This window comes from Staurois parvus, unplaced genomic scaffold (assembly GCF_062004578.1).
Source record: "Staurois parvus isolate SC_StPar_1 unplaced genomic scaffold, SC_StPar_1.0 ptg000172l, whole genome shotgun sequence".
Taxonomy (NCBI): Eukaryota; Metazoa; Chordata; class Amphibia; order Anura; family Ranidae; genus Staurois; species Staurois parvus.
Genome location: NW_028317968.1, coordinates 9,416,935 through 9,434,504, shown reverse-complemented (window position 1 = coordinate 9,434,504; position 17,570 = coordinate 9,416,935). Strand labels below are relative to the sequence as shown.

At 39.5% G+C, this 17,570-nt stretch overlaps 1 protein-coding gene across 1 annotated transcript in view; it reads left to right on the top strand.

The window, feature by feature from the left end:
* INTS2 (integrator complex subunit 2) overlaps positions 1-17,570 on the top strand; it is a 70,203-nt gene that overhangs the window by 21,512 nt on the left and 31,121 nt on the right. The window contains exons 5-12 of the mRNA XM_089676645.1: positions 4,306-4,419; positions 5,034-5,164; positions 5,338-5,511; positions 6,038-6,258; positions 6,712-6,837; positions 9,904-9,975; positions 12,361-12,475; positions 13,286-13,354. Of these exons, the coding sequence (XP_089532771.1) occupies positions 4,306-4,419; positions 5,034-5,164; positions 5,338-5,511; positions 6,038-6,258; positions 6,712-6,837; positions 9,904-9,975; positions 12,361-12,475; positions 13,286-13,354 (1,022 nt within the window). The remainder of the gene's footprint in view (positions 1-4,305; positions 4,420-5,033; positions 5,165-5,337; positions 5,512-6,037; positions 6,259-6,711; positions 6,838-9,903; positions 9,976-12,360; positions 12,476-13,285; positions 13,355-17,570) is intronic.

The following is a 17,570-nucleotide window of genomic DNA, read 5'->3' as shown; positions in this document are numbered from 1 at the left end:
ATAAATGTTTGAGTTCTATTGGGTTGCACTATGAGGTCTCTTCTGTTTTTAATCCTTCTCTACACTGTATGGAGAGTAGTTCGATGTGAGGAATTTGTTTGGGTGAGCCCGCAGCTGTACATCCATTTCTCTCGATATTGTTAGCATGGGTGTCAGTGTGGAATCTGGACACCATCTGCTCATTTGATCTCTTGATTGGGGATCAAATTTGTTCGGTAAGAGGCTGATATGTTTGGTGTGGCGAGCACTTGCGGACACCATAGCACTTTGTTGGAGATTACATTCAGCACGCAGCACTTTCACACCGGATTTGGGACTTATTGATTATTTATACCATGGACATGTATTTATAGCACTTCAGATGTATTTTTTGCACATTTGTATATGTTAATTTTTGGTCTATGTTTAGTCATTGTTAGGTTTAATTAGTGTACAGAGCACTCATTTATTTTTTTTTATTTTCGTTCATTCTGGTATTCAGGAAAAGAGTAGCGGCAGTTCACTTCATTCATTTTATGTATTCATTGTGTTTTATATATTTACACTTTTTTCACCTTTTATTATCTGTTGGGTGTAGCGCAGGTTTTAATTTTTCACAAATCTCATAAACTACCATACATGATGAAGTGAGAGAGGGATATGAACAAAGCTTTAGATCTTAATGGAATAAATTGGCTCTTCTGGCCTCTAAGTCCTATACAAATACATCCATTTTTGAAGGCAATTATAATGTGCTTTTAGTATGGTAAATGGTACCTACAAAAATGGCTTCTTATGCCCCTGGTGCCTCTCCTAAGTGCATCAGGGGATATGGCTAATTTTATACTCTTTAACTCAGACCAACTTCAAAAAATCCCCCTGCGAAGCTTATTAGGTTAACCAGTAGAGAAGGCACTGACGCATACCCAAAAATGAATTGCCTCTATTCCTAGCTGCTAGGATATCAATCGCTAGATCATGGAGATTTTCATCTGTCCCTTTCATGTACTGATAAACACAAAACTATTGTGGATAATGGTAAATAAAAAACAAAATCAGCCACTCTGAATGACCAAATGCATTTATTTGAAAAGATATGGGACCCATGTATACCTTACCTTACATTTCAGGGTAATAATGAATAACGCTGTAAGCTGTACCAACAGAACGCTGTAAGCTGTACCAACAGAACAGATGAAGAGGTGGGGTGCACCTCTTCACACCTTCTTTCTCATCCTTGATTTCTCTTATGGTCTTGTCATTTCACATGTATTCATTTATACTAAGGTTCTGTGAAATTTTGTTGAAATTGCACACAGGTGTTCCTGTTACAAATACTTAATTTCTGCATGGATATAAGGATTGGTTTCACAATACTGAAACAAACCCAGGAATGGGTGTATTCTTCTATTCAGGAAACCTTCATGTCACCTGTTTAAGACATGAAGCATGCAAAAGTATTTTGGCATTTTTTGATTCATGAACCTCTGTTTTCAAAACAGTAAGAATTATTGGAAAAGAAAAGGTGCCTTGTACATACAGTGGGGCAAAAAAGTATTTAGTCAGCCGCCAATTGTGCAAGTTCTCCCACTTAAAAAGATGAGAGAGGCCTGTAATTGGCATCATAGGTAGACCTCAACTATGAGAGACAAAATGAGAAAACAAATCCAGACAATCACATTGGCTGATTTGGAAAGAATTTATTTGCAAATTATGGTGGAAAATAAGTATTTGGTCAATATTTTATAGTTCATCTGAATACTTTGTTATATATAGTTTGTTGGCAATGACAGAGGTCAGACGTTTCCTGTAAGTCTTCACAAGGTTGGCACACACTGTTGCTGGTATGTTGGCCCATCCTCCATGCAGATCTCCTCTAGAGCAGTGATGTTTTGGGGCTGTCGCTGGGCAACACGGACTTTCAACTCCCTCCAAAGCTTTTCTAAGGGGTTGAAATCTGGAGACTGGCTAGGCCACTCCAGGACCTTGAAATGCTTCTTATGAAGCCACTCCTTTGTTGCCCGGGCGGTATGTTTGGGATCATTGTCATGTTGGAAGACCCAGCCACGTTTCATCTTCAATGCCCTTGCTGATGGAAGGAGGTTTGCACTCAAAATCTCACAATACATGGCCCCATTCATTCGGTCCTGTACATGGATCAGTCGTCCTGGTCCCTTTGCGGAGAAACAGCCCCAAAGCATGATGTTGCGACCCCCATGCTTCACAGTAGGTATGGTGTTCTTTGGATGCAACTCAGCATTCTCTCTCCTCCAAACACGACGAGTTGTGTTTCTACCAAACAGTTCTATTTTGGTTTCATCTGACATTATGACATTCTCCAAATCCTCTTCTGGATCATCCAAATGCTCTCTAGCAAACTTCAGATGGGCCTGGATATGTACTGGCTTAAGCAGGGGGACACGTCTGACACTGCAGGATCTGAGTCCCTGGCGGCGTAGTGTGTTACTGATGGTAGCCTTTGTTACGTTGGTCCCAGCTCCCTGCAGGTCATTCACTAGGTCCCCCCGTGTGGTCCTGGGATTTTTGCTCACCGTTCTTGTGATGATTTTGACCCCACGGGGTGAGATCTTGCGTGGAACCCCAGATCGAGGGAGATTATCAGTGGTCTTGTAGGTCTTCCATTTTCTAATTATTGCTCCCACAGTTGATTTGTTCACACCAAGCTGCTTGCCTATTGCAGATTCAGTCTTCCCAGCCTGGTGCAGGTCTACAATTTTGTTTCTGGTGTCCTTCGACGGCTCTTTGGTCTTCACCATAGTGGAGTTTGGAGTGTGACTGTTTGAGATTGTGGACAGGTGTTTTTTATACTGATTCAAGTTCAAACAGGTGCCATTGATACAGGTAATGAGTGCAGGACAGAGGAGCCTCTTAAAGAAGAAGGTACAGGTCTGTGAGAGCCAGAAATCTTGCTTATTTATAGGTGACCAAATACTTATTTTCCACCATAATTTGCAAATAAATTCTTTCCAAATCAGCCAATGTGATTGTCTGGATTTGTTTTCTCATTTTGTCTCTCATAGTTGAGGACTACCTATGATGCCAATTACAGGCCTCTCTCATCTTTTTAAGTGGGAGAACTTGCACAATTGGTGGCTGACTAAATACTTTTTTGCCCCACTGTATGTACTTCCAAGGAAGATGTCTGTTTGGTGAGGCTTTTACCAGTTCATCAAAGAGGTCACAGGAATGTTTTGCTTTCAAAGTGGACAGTACCAAAACCACCACCCTCAGGAGACCCTAATTCCTCTACTGCAATTTCTGCCTCACCTGCTCCACAGAATAAAGAGAGGAAAACTGTGATTCCACTTTAACCACACTGACCCAAAAAGTGCCTGGCACACAGACATACTGGGACTTCTAACCGATGATCCCTGACCTCTTACAAACAGGCCAGATCTGCTGTTTCAAAGCCCTCTTTTCCACCCTGCCTCAAAGTCCCTGGCTTTAACAGCATGGCTGTTTGAAATCTAGGTCTTAAGGATACAGGTATTTCTGAGTGTGTGGTTCCTAACTTTCTAAAACAAAGGCAACTTCCAGGAAGATCTATTATTGTACCTAGAGATCTTACTTTGGTGTGAGTGCAGTCCATTCAGACTCTGTGCATCACATTCTGGCCTTGACCAGAATCTAGCTCTTAGCACCTTAAAGGGGCAGGTATCCATATTATCCATCCTTTATCAAAGGCTTTTCTAGCTTTGCACTCTCTTTATTCAAGGTGTTTCTCATGTTAGCCCTCCCATGCAATATCCTGGGCTTTTAGACACCAAGCCTCCGTTGCCCAATTATGTAAGGTCACCACCTGGTCATTTGCTTATCCTTGCCCCCTGTTGATTTTTTGACCTGTTGGCAAAGTTCTGTTTGCCTAGTTGCCCACCCTTTGTATTCATTGTTTGGGGACATCCCATGGTGTATGACTAAGTTGTCTGTGTCCTGTACTATAGGATTAAGATAAAAGTAAACTTGACTTACCTGCAAATTCCATACCTTGGTGTACAGGACACCCTCCTTAACTTTCCTTGTTTACTCTGCATTGCTTGCTAAAAAAACGAGGACTCAGGGTGTGGGGTAGGGTTTTAGGGGGACATGTCCTCAAAAGCTTGTCAGTGTCCAGTCACCTAAAGGTACGAATATATAAACCATGGTGTATGTGTGCTTGCATGCGTGAAGTTACCTGTGTCCTGTACTGTACTCCTAGATATGGAATTTACAAGTAGGTAAAAATTCCTACTTTTAATTAGGTATTTTGTATTATTTTGCACGGTGCATTTAAAAAAAAAATTGAAATCAGTTTTGTGATTGTTACAGAATTGCACACTCTTTTGCCAATTACTGAAATGGCTGAAGCTTTACTACATGTTCGCAATGGTGCCTGGTTCTTGTGCCTGCTGGTGGCTAATGTTCCTGACAGTTTTAATGATGGTGAGCAATCATTTTATTAATTCTTTTTTGCAGGATCTAAAATTCAGGCTGTATAATGTTATTTGGTTATTAATATCCTTTGATCGTGACACCACCTAAATCCATGGTTGAGAGATTGGTCTACTTTAAAACAGAAAAGTTTGTTATTCTAGCATTAGAAAAATGACATTTGGAAATTAATGGATAACATGTTTCTTTACATTTTATCTATATAACAGAAGAAGCTGGTGTTCTCTTATAGGTCTGCCCTCAAAATATGCCATAAACCTAGAAGTATTTTCTCAGGTTTGAGAAGTTTATTTGCTAGGCAGTTTGGCCTCTTACTTGCCAACCTGAATTATAAGGGGAATCCTATCTGGTAGGACAAAACAGTATTGTACACGGGTACTTTTTCTAGTTTTAGCAAAGGATTTTATTTTTCACTTCTCTACCTGCCAACTAAAAATGGCATTTAGCCAGGAGTCATTTCTCATTTTGGAGGTATTTATTGAAATGGTAATCCTTATTATGTTCTGTCCCCATGTTGCAAAAATATTACATAATCAAATATTTAATTTGCAAACTTTTATTCCTGTTAAACCACAATAAATTTAGATTGCAGTTTCTTTGTATAGTATGCAGGAGTTTGATAAAGAATGGAGAGCGCCAGGATGAGGAGAGCACTGGAGGGAGACGAAGAACTGAAGCACTGCGTCAGCTGTGCAAAATGAATCCGTCACAGGCCCTCAAAGTGCGAGGCATGGTGGTAAGAACATGTTGTATGTAAAATGCAAGTAACTTAGTTACTAACAGTGATGGTAGTAATCTAATAACCTGTTCCAATCCCTTAGAGGGGACTCATAAACTGTACATATTATTTATCTTCTCTAATAATGTTGTAAAGGAAAACAGGTAATGCATAATTTTAATGTGTTACAGGTAGAGGAATGTCACCTTCCGGGACTTGGTGTTGCTTTGACATTGGACCACACTAAAAATGAGGCAGGTGATGATGGTGTAAGCAACATGGTTTGTTTTGTGAGTGGACTGCTACTTGGAACCAATGCAAAAGTTCGTACGTGGTTTGGAACGTTTATTCGCAATGGTCAACTGGTAAGAACCCGGTTATTTTTCTGTCAGTTAACATTTTGAGAATTTAATTGCCTATCAGTAATTGGCCATAGTAAACAGTCAGAGCCCAAAGCACAGAGCTTAGGAAAGAAACTTAAAATCTACTACTATTAAGTAATAGCTGATATATCAGTTGTGATTGAAGATATTTTTTATTTGGCAGAGAGAAAAGAAATTGGACTTGAAAGTAAGCAGTCATATGAAAATGGTTCCTTTCATTTTTTTTTTTGTGTAAAAGCAGTAAACACAGGCAGCCAACAGCTGCTACTAAATAGATTAGCTTTAATTGTGCACGCATTGCAATCTTATTGTAGAATCTCTGCAACTCTTTTAGGTTTGCTAACTGCAATGTAGTGCAACTGCTTACCTAAATAATCTGTGTAATTTATATTCACTTAGGTAGGTCCTCAGACTTCACAGTTTTTAGACAGAAGCAGATTTTACAACTATTTATAATATGTGTTTGCAAGATGGCAAGATTGAATATATGTTGCTTTCTTATTTTCAGAGAAGGCGAGAAAATAGCAGCTCAGTGCTTTGGCAAATGAGAAAACAGCTGCTCTCTGAGTTGATGAGCATTCTCCCAGCTGCGAAAAAAGCACAGATGCCACAGGAGGGAGATCCTGAGCGTGCAGCTTCTCTATACTGTGGACTCAAAGAAGAACATGTGGTGAAAGCCAGCTCTCTGCTTCGACTCTACTGTGCATTGATGGGAATTGCTGGCCTTAAGTGCGTAGACAATTCCTTTCTCTTCCTTTCCTTTAATTGATTTTGTAATAGCTTAGTACTAATCTGTATTTTGTTAATTAACTTTGTTTTTATGTGAAGAGTACTGAGGGACTGGCATACTGCATTTATAGATGTTGACTGTAGCTACTAATATCCATCTATGCTCTAACATACAATTTTAGACTTTAGTTTATAGCTTTCTCCACTATGGTATTTAATTTATGATAGTTGCAGCAAAAGCTATACTAGCCAGCATGAATGAAATTGTAATTAGTAAACAAAGGCAAGCAGTCCTAAAAGTGATATATGCCTCATGTAAGTATTTTTTTCCTTTACACAGTAGATTTTGAGAAAAATCTTTGCCTAGAGATCTGCTTTAACCACACTAAGCCAGTATGTTATTGTAATTAATGGTGATTTGTAACTTGCATTTCATTTGTATTGTGCATACAGACCAACAGATGAAGAAGCTGAGCAAGTACTTCAGCTCATGACTAGTCGGCCACCTGCAACTCCTGGTGGCGTTCGCTTTGTCTCCCTTTCTTTCTGTATGCTGCTGGCATTTTCCACATTGGTCAGGTGAGCTGTATGAAATTTCATTTAATGGGAAACTATAATGGTTTTGAGGCCTTTTTACCTTACCTTTCTTTGCTTATATTATTAGTTTTTTTTTTTTTTTTTTATGAAGTGTATTTTTCACAAATGAACTGTGTTTACAGGTTGCCCCTATGACAGTAGTAGCATTTCTCTTTTAAACTCTGAAAGTAACAATCTCTTTAGGGAGTCAAACAGAGTAGGAGGAAAAGGGGAACTGAGAGATTGCTTCTCTGACTCCTTCAGCTTACTGTGTAATGTGAGCTTCAGCTATTCAGCCCTGTACAACTTAACCTACACATTTCAATAAAGCAGTTAGTGTCTGAAATTAGAACTGTCACTTCATAAACATCAAACTGATTCACTGCTGCACTAGAAATATATAGCTGTATAATGAAAAGAAGGATCTGGCTGCCTCTAGGGTACATAGAAAATCCATATTTAATGCAGGTTAGTTGATAGACCTGTGCATAAACACTCTTTGTTTTTGCTGCAAACACAGGACGTCTGAGAGATGAATCAATCAAAAAAAAAAAAAAAAAAAAAGCCAGCAAGATTGTTGAAGAGTGCTGTGAACAAAGAAGGCCCAATCAGGGTAACTGAAAGGGAACTGGAGGCAGTTTAGAGCATTAGTAAGGGTTGGTCAGAAGTCTGGGGAATATCTAAATATTTCAGTCTGCAGAAATATATGGACTTCTGTAAGGCTTTCGAAGCTTTAGAAACATCATATGTATGGAAGGGCCCACCAGGGTCCTGCACTCCATCTCAAGCCTTTTTTAATCAGCAGGAAATGATTGAATTGAATAAATGGTCTCCTTCCTTTGGAGGCATTTAAAGGAGTTTGGAGCTAAAGGGTCACAGTTGGCTGCTTCTAGTCTGACTCACAAGGGTACTTTGGTCATAGTGTAATGTTTTACTAGTTGAGCTGGCCAAAACAAACTATTTACATACCTGATGGAGCTGCTATGTACACTGTACTATGTTGTCATAGCATTAGCTACATACCCTCCAAATTGTTTAGCAGTTAATACAAGACTTCCTCTGATTGGCTGAGGTGGAGAGGATAGTGAATGATGTCACAATGTCCACCTTGGTCAAACAGAAGAAGCCTTGTAGTCCTTCATAAAAATACAAGGCTTGTCCTGAGTGGCTGAGAAGCATTAATGCTGACACAGTTTAGTTCCAGCAGCAGACAGGAAGTTGTCCATACTGCAACATAGCATCACATACTGTATACAGCTAATGCTACTACAATATAGTACAGTACAATGCACACAGTCACTACAGCAGATAATAGAAATAGTTTGTTCCAGCTTGGTCTAAACCCCTCTGTTTTCACCTGGTGATCTGGCTAGTAACACACCACCTGTATTAGAGTGCACCCACTCTGGATGAGGGAGCACAAAGGTACTTTTTGACAGCTGCATTGTCAGTCTGGGGGGAGGGGGTTTTAAATAGAATTGAAGCCAAACTCCTGCTCACACTGCAGTTACACAGACAGTTACAGCAGCAGTTTTTTTTTTTTTTTAATTTAAATAAAGGTTTTACATGAATAAATAAATGATGACCATTGTCATCACCCCAGTCAGTGGTAAATGGTTTGCCTCAAATTTTAAACTGGTACATCTGCATGGCAGCTTGTTCTGTTGAAAAACCACAGACTTAGTGGCTGGATCACCAGAAATAAAAGCAAGAGAGCCTAAAAAGAAAGCGAATGCAGCCAACACATCTAAGAATTGGTAAGCTGCAACATAATAAATATTTGCTTAGTTTAGTACCGCTTTAAAGTCATAGTAAACATGGAATTCTACTTTAAATTGTGGATATCCCTCTGTGCTTGTTATTACCCACAAGTCTTCTCTGCCAGTGATACTAGAAACTTAAACATTTTGGCATAGAAGAGTGTGTTTCCTACTGTATACTGTATATTGACCTTTTAAGGAGCAAATTATCAAAATGCAAAAGTATGTTTATTTGTGATAACAGCTATTCTGAAAGGGTGGACACATTATCCAAGAACTGTTGACATAACAGTGTAAGGAGACCACTGCCATATGGGAGAAGGAACAGGAGGAGGTAGAGGAAAGTGAAAAGGAACATGAGCCAAGGTGGCCTTAAAAAATGTAAACCTGAAGAGAAAAAAAGCAGAAAATGCAAATGGTAGTGCACCTAAGGTCAATATGTGGGCTGGTGTGGGGCACCTGTGGCAGACTGGGTAGTCACCTGTGAAATCACCTGATGGGAGGAGCAGTATCTGCTTTCCATGGGTCAAGCAGGATTAAAGACTACTTATGAGCTTTTAGGAGGATTGCTGCTTTGTTTCAGAGGTATAAGAGTTTCACAATTCTGTCCCTGGGAGTTCCATCTCATTGCCTCCTAGTTAGAGCCCCGGTGGGGACTCAATTTCCAGTTGCTCAAACTGAATAGGCAACAGGTCCTGGAAAAGGTTGTTGTAGTATCATTGAGATCTATTACAGATCAGGAAGATTACTGATGTGAAAGTGTCCTGGAGTGATTCTCAGCATCTTTGATTTTGGCCAAAAGAAGCTGATTTTCATCTTTGAGCCATGCACACCCCTGGTATTGTCCACCGATAACTGCAGCAGTGTTGCCCATGCAGGTGTCAAGTTCGGCTGTTCTAATGCCTATTTCATAGATCTTCTTAGAAAGTTTTCCTGTGATCTGTTTGGATGTCTCTTGCAATTCTCACTGTAGCATGCAATCTGTTTTTTCCAGCAGATCAAACTGGGCCTGGGAGTCCCAAGAGGGATATACATGAGTGTGTGTTGCCATTTCAACCTCAGTATCAGAAAGGGTCTGTGAAGTCAATAGGCTTTGACTACAGCTTTCTCTCTCTGTTGCTTTGTATAGTGAAGTGCAGAGCTCACCAAAATCACATCCAGTATTGGTGGCTTCATGCATGCGCCTCATGTCCAAATTTGTTGAAGGTTTCAGTTTCTTATGGTGACCCAATAAAACATGAAAATGTCCAATGACTTGAGTAGTTGTTGATTTAAATGTAAAGTGAATCGTTTTGTTTATTTTTTAAAGCACCCCAGAACAAGAGCAGTTGATGCTGATGTGGCTAAGCTGGATGATTAAAGAGGAAGCATATTTTGAAAGGTAGTTTGATTAGTTATTTATTTGTACATTTTCTGTGAAACAGAAAAAAACTAATGCAGAATGGAAAACTGCAATGGTAGAAACATATGTAGAATCAGCTTGTTATGGAAACATGAATGCGGAATGTATAATCAATGAAAGGTTGTTCTACTGAAAGGTAATATTTCATTCTTTTGATGTTTAATTTTCTCGTTCATTGAGGGATACACGATTTCTTAGACCAGTGTTTTTCAACTTTTTTTTTTTTAAAAATTGTAAAATTCTGTACAATTTCGAGACACCCATTACAAAATGTAAAAAAACTAATAGTTTTACAAAAGCTCTATCCTTCCCTTCCTTCCCCTCCTCCCTTTTTATGGGAGGATGAAGAATCAAAGACACATCCTCAATTTGAGGAGGAGGAAGCTGATGAGGATCAGGAATCCTCTGTAAATGAGTCCTCAAAGGAAGAAGCTTAGGGTTTGGGGCTGTCTCAGATACAGAATACCACAACTTGAAATGACCACTTCCAGATTTCTCTTCACCACAGGTTACTGGATATGGGTAATGGCAACTGCCACTAAAAATCCCAAAACTTTTCTGGAAAGTGTTATATGCAGGAAGTAATGTTTGCCCATATGCAGGAAGTAATGTTTCCAAAAGTATATATCCCAGCGCCAAAAAAAGAAAAAACTATATGATTATGCAGCTGTGCACCAGTGAAAAAACACCAATAATAAACAACACAAAAACAGCGCAAAATCTAAAAGTGAAATAACACAAATAGATAAACACTAAATTTATAATAAGTGTCCGTGAAAATATATATATATATATATATATATATATATATATATGTCCTTATTCCCATCAAAACCAATAAAAAATCAATCAAAAATCTTCCAAATGTGCTTCCACCTATCCACCACGTGAGAAATAATGTTGACTGCACTCACCAGATGGAGATGAGTAGTGAGCCTTATAGGATATAAGGGATCCTATAACCCCTCCAAAGGAACTCAAATCTTCTTCACCCTGCTCTGGTATAGCCCTCGTCTCCACTCTATTTCTCCATGGATTCCTCAATGGTGTGCAGAGAAACAAATACATAGTGTAATACTGCCACTCCATATAAAATATAAAGATAGAATAAGGCCACTCACGTTTAAATAAAATTAAAAGCCTTGTTTAATAGCCTCAATGGCTTCAAGATAACAAATTTTCAGAATGTAGATATAGGGATCTCACGCTTCTATAGTCACTGCAGAGGATGAACAGCCTTCCACCTCCAAGATGACCGCTTGAACCGCATAAGCCGGCATGCGTTCCAAACACCCTGGGTTAACGTCACTTCCGGTGTTTGGACCGCACGCCGGCTTATGCGGTTCAAGAGGCCATCTTGGAGGTGGAAGGCTGTCAAGGCACACGCTAATTAATCTGTGAGTGCTACTTTATGCTTTTGGCATTATGTAACGTTTCTTACTTTGCATGACTACTATCTATTCTTCTGTTTTCATTATACCAACTAGAAATACAGGCCTCATCTGATTCCTACTTCCGGTGTTGGGTCCTTTAGGCAGTGCTTTGCTCTGCAGGCATTTTGCAGTTTTCTGTTTTTTTTTGGTCCTGTTAGTCTTTGTTGCCCTTCCCTCTGTTAGACTGCTTTTGGATGTCCTAACAGTCTAAGCATTTTTGAGTCCCTCAATGAACAAGAAAGAAAATAAGATTTTTGTACTCACTGTAAAATCCTTTATTTGGAGTTTGTTGAGGGACACAGGTACCTTCCCATGTAGCTCTTTCTACTATTTTGCTACAAACATGTATCCTGTACTAGGCATTGGCATTTGTTTCCATTGTCAATTTCTCCTGTAGGTAGCAGTGTAACTTGGCAGTCTAAGAATTCCTGTGTCCCTCAATGGACTCTTAGAAAAGGATTTTGCAGTGAGTACAAAAATCTTACTTTTTGCTTCTTTTCTTTTCTTTTTTTTTTTTTTTTTGGGTATATACACTTTTTAATTGCACATTGTTGCCCACTTCTGTTCTGTAGATATTGCCATTGAAAGATTCAGCAAGTACACGAACGTGGACAAAGTAAATAGTATCTAGCCATTTTTCTCTAAACTAAAATCATGTGACCAGTCTGTGTGTTGTAAATAGAGCACTGAATTATATACTATACATACCTTTAGGTTTGCAATCCTGTTACTGGTGATGAAGTTATTGCAGAAAAACGTAGCCAGTGTTGAGGGTGCCTGTTATTTGATCTGAAACTTTGAGCAAGCTTTTAGGAAACCATGTGCCTAAAGCGGGGGAAGGGGGGGGGGTGATAATTCTGGGAAATACAGTGTAAAAGATAATGTAAGAATTGGAGTGTATAACTCGTGGTGTGTTTTGTACTTTTTATAGCACTGCTGGTGTATCAGCCTCGTTTGGAGAAATGCTGTTGTTGGTTGCCATGTATTTTCATAGCAACCAGTTGAGTGCCATCATTGATTTGGTTTGCTCTACTTTGGGAATGAAGGTGAGAAAAATGTCTAATTGCTGAAATTAATACAGCGTGACTTGTTCCCTTTGAAACCGATGTCATTTTTTTTTTTCTTTTAATTTAATTTTGTCAAAGAATGGAACATACATAAAAACGGCTATTTTTCTTTAGTATGGTTAATATAAAATAATGCATCAATTCATATTATGTTATTTAGTATTTTATTCACCTAGCAAGCAGAGCTGTAGTTTCTTTTTAACCTTTGAAACACACTGAATGTTACTGAATAAACTCAAGCTGTATTGATACCCAATCACGTGGGAAGAGAAAAAAAAAATCCTGGGATTTGTTTCTGGCACATGATTTGATATCAAACGTGAACACCGTTTTTAACCTTGGGTAATATGCATTTGGATTTTAAAGCATAATCTTGTACTTTCCCTACAAGCCAAACATATCTACCGCCCCCCCCCCCCCCAAACACACACAAAATCTATTTCAGCTTTCTAGTCCTTGGATATGGTGGCTGCAGTTTTCTCTTTTTTGGAGGTTTTCTTCCTTTATTTTCACCTAGTAATTCTGTGAATAATACACATTTTGCCCAAATGTGGCTACATTCACATCTCCACTTTATCTGAGAAGGAACCATGGTTGCCACCCAGGTTGGACTACCAATATGTCTGCCTTAAATAAAATTAAATAAATTAAATTAAAATTAAATGCTATGGTATATATATTATTAGATAAGTTAGTGGTTGCTTAGATATTGCTTACAAATATTATGTTAGATAATGAGCTGTGTCTATTCAAGCAGAAACTTGTAAATCTAATTGTTTAATTTTCCAGATTGTCATCAAACCTAGCTCGCTTAGTAGAATGAAGACTATTTTCACCCAGGAGATATTTACAGAGCAGGTAAAGTCATTCATTATCTTATTCGTGGAAGTAATTATACTTTGGTGTACTAATGAGTTTCAGTAAACTAGAGGAAAATTACACAAGAAAAATGTAATTGCTGACTGACTTAATAGAGAATGCTGCTCTATCTACAGATAATGTTCGGTGTAATTATGTTAATGGTCTGGTAAGGCAGTTTTACTTTATTTTTTTATGATCTCTTTTTATACCTTTGTGCTTCAGTTCCATTGGACTTCTCGATTACTGATTATTGTTAAAGTAAACCTGTCAGAAACATTGGCTATTCAAACTGCGCATAAGATGAAAACAAATGTATAAGCAATAAGGGAAGATCCACAGATCTGTAGGCAGCTGAAATTATATGCAAATCTTAACTTTTTTTGTAAAAATCAAACTCCTGCCTCTTCCTTCTCCAAAGCATTCCAGTAGGTAAGTGCAACGGTCCAATAGGTAAGTGAGACTGCCCACTATATGCTTTAGGAGGTAGGAATACCAAACTCAACTGTCTCTGGAACTTCAAGGTGTGCATAAAACCTTCAGTGAAAAACTCCTCTCTTTGTGTTCAGTGCAAAATCTCCTGTCAATAGCAATCCTATGAACACTCATCTTCGCATGCCACTCTATCTCTTGTGAGTTTGAAATGCGCCGCTACAAACTCGCTCAGGTCCCTTTTCGTAATGGCACTCAAAACATAATGCATGTGAATCGCATCTGTGTGAACCACCGCAATAGATATACAGTTTCAAGAAAAAGTATGTGAACCCCTTGGGATTACGTGGAGTTTTGCATGAATTGGGCATAAAATGTGCTCTGAACGTGATCTAAGTCACAACAATAGAAGAACACAGTCTGCTGCACATAATACTACACAAACAGATGTTGCCATGGGTTAATTGCACATAACATGTAAACATTCACAGTGCAGGGAGGAAAAAGTATGTGAACCTTTGGACTTAATAACTGGTTGACCCTCCTTTTGGCAGCAATAACCTCAACCAAACGTTTCCTGTAGTTGCAGATCAGACCTGCACAACGATCTGGAGTAATTTTGGACCACTCCTCTTCACAAAACTGTTTTAGTGTAGCAATATTCTTGGGATGTCTGGTGTGAATCGCTCTCTTAAGGTCATGCTACAGCATTTCAATCAGGTTGACGTCAGGACTCTGACTGGGCCACTCCAGAAGGCGTATTCTGTGCTGTTGCAGCCATTGTTTTGTTGAATTACTTGAATGCTTTGGGTCATTGTCCTGTTGCATCACCCATCCTCTGCGGAGCTTCAGTTGGCGGACAGATGGTCGTACGTTTTCCTGCAAAATGTCTTGATAAACCTGGAATTCATTTTCCCATCAATGACAACAATCCATCCAGGCCCTGAGGCAGCAAAGCAGCCCCAAACCATGATGCTCCCTCCGCCATGTTTTACAGTGGGGATGAGGTTTTGATGTTGGTGTGCTGTACCTTTTTTTCTCCACACATAGTGTTGTGTGTTCTTCCCAAACAACTCAATCTTGGTTTCATCTGTCCACAGTATATTTTGCCAGTAGTGCCGTGGAACATCCAGGTGCTCTTTTGCAAACTTCAAACGTGCTGCAATATTCATTTTGGACAGCAATGGCTTCCTCCGTGGTGTCCTCCCATGTACTCCATTCTTGTTTAATGTTTTCCTTATTGTAGATGTGTCAACAAAAATGTTAGCATGTGCCAGAGATTTCTGTAGGTCTTTAGCTGACACTCTGGGATTCTTCTTTACCTCATGCAACATTCTGCGCTGTGCTCTTGCAGTCATTTTTACAGGACGACCACGCCTAGGGAGAGTAGCAACGGTGCTAAACTTTCTCCATTTGTAGACAGTCTGTTTTACCGTGGACACATGAACATCAAGGCTTTTGGAGATACTTTTGTAACCCTTTCCAGCTTCATGCAAGTCAACAATTCTTGATCGTAGGTCTTCTGAGAGCTCTTTTCTGCGAGGCATGGTTCACATCAGACAGTGCTTCTTGAAACCAGTAAACCCAAAACAGGTGTGTTTTTTAAGGGCAGGACAGCTGTCAGCAACACATCCAATATCATCACACTGATTGGAGTCAAGGTTGGCTCACTCCTGGCTCTAATTAGCTCTGGGAGAAGTCATTAAGCTAGGACCTCACATACGTTTTCCTCCCTGCACTGTGAATGTTTACATGTTATGTGCAATTAAACCATGGCAACATCTAATGTTTGTGTAGTATTATGTTCAGCAGACTGTGTTCTTCTATTGTGGCTTAGATGACGTTCAGAGCAGATTTTATGCCCAATTCATGCAAAACTCCACGTTATCCCAAGGGGTTCACATACTTTTTCTTGCAACTGTAATACAATGTGAATCTTTGAGTTTGAAAATGCATCCAGAATCGCATATATGTGAACTGGGGGGGTCTATTCACACGTGGGCATTTTGGGATGGCAGCAGAATCGCTGTGATCAAAAAAAGCAGGTTCTGGTGCCATTAATTTTAATGGCACCTAAAACGTGTGGTTTTGCTGCGATTGTTGTGAAGCTTGTCGCTCAAAAGTTGCCTTGCCCTGGTCGCTGACAACCCACACTACGCTAAAAAAAAATAAAAAAAATCTGGCTCCTAACATTTTTTTATAAGGCTCCTAGATTAAAAGCAAATTTGTCAAGCCCTGGCTTAAGCTTTTTTCAAAATTATTTGAAGTGATCCTTGTGAGGAATACGGTACCTGACCCCTGCCCTTCTCACAAAATCATGACAGAGGATCAGCCAATCTCACACTGTGCTGTCACTTCCTTAACAATGCCACTGTGAGCTGCACCCTGCACAGAGGTTTTCCAGCTTGCAGGACCACAGGTGCCACAGCGTGAGAGTGATTGTCACTGGGTTAAGTTGACTAGCAATTAAAGTGGTTGTAAAGGCTCAAGGTTTTTTACTTTTATGCATTCTATGCATGAAGGTAAATAAACTTTCTGTGTGCAGCAGTGCTCCTAGCCCCCTCAATACTTACTTGAGCCTCATCAAGATCCATCGATGTGTACAACAGCCTTGGCTGTCTCAGGTCTCTGCCTCCTCATTGGCTGAGACAGCAAGTGGGAGCCATTGGCTCCTGCTGCTGTCAATCATAGTCAGCCAATGAGGAGAGGGGGGCAGAGCCAAGCCACGGCTCCGTGTGTAAATGGACACACGGAGCAGCAACTTGGGCACATACCTGCTCGGGTGCCCCCATAGCAAGCCGACATAAAGGAGGAGCCAGAAGCGCCAGCAGGGGACCCAAGAAGAGAAGGATCTGGGCTGCATTGTGCAAAACCCCTGCACACAGCAGGTAAGTATAACATGTTTGTTATTTTCCCCCCCAAAAAAACTAACCTTTAACTAGTGTCGCTTTAACTATTTAAGCTACCACCACCACCTTTTGACTGAAAAGGAGGAAACTCATAATCTTATCAATGAAAACTTTGAAAAATAAACCTCTGTACACACACTGTCACCAAATCAGGTATATTCAGAGGTTTGTCCTATACAGTAGCATTCTTGAAGAGACAGGGATTCTTTAGTTTGCATTAAAAGCCTCAGGGACAGTGTTAAATACTATTTCAAAATTAAAGTTTAATAATGAAAAAGTCCAAAATAGTGCAAGTAAACTATTTACAGAAAAAAGGTGTTCTAAAGAAACCATAAAGCAACGGCGAATTAAAAGGCAGTTGAATATGAAGAATACTTGCAAAGCCCTTCGTTTTAGCAGAGTTCAGTCAATGGAAGGTGTTATTGGCTCATAATTTTGACAGATGTTCCTTTGTTGATGGTAAAACAAGAGCTGTCAGTGGATCTTGACTCTTCCTTTTCTGTCTTATCAAAGGGGTGTTGACAGAGACCATCTGATCAATTAACCGGTTTAAGGGATGGTGGCTGGGAAGTCACCATGTTTGTGACTGTATCAGCCCTCCCATACACCGTTTTATTCTAATATTAATATCATTCACTATGTACAGGTTGTATTCTGGAAACTGGTAGATTATTATTCAGCATTATATTTCACCTCCAGGGATACCAAACAGAGTATTTCGGATGGGTCCGTCACCCAGGAGGGAGGCGACTGCTTTTCCCCTTTCGGATGTGCAAACATAGTCATGTATGACCTTGATTTGTTTAGTATGTTTTTCCCCATTCCTATATATATTTAATATTATGGTGTCTTTGTCCTGTTGGATTTTATAAATT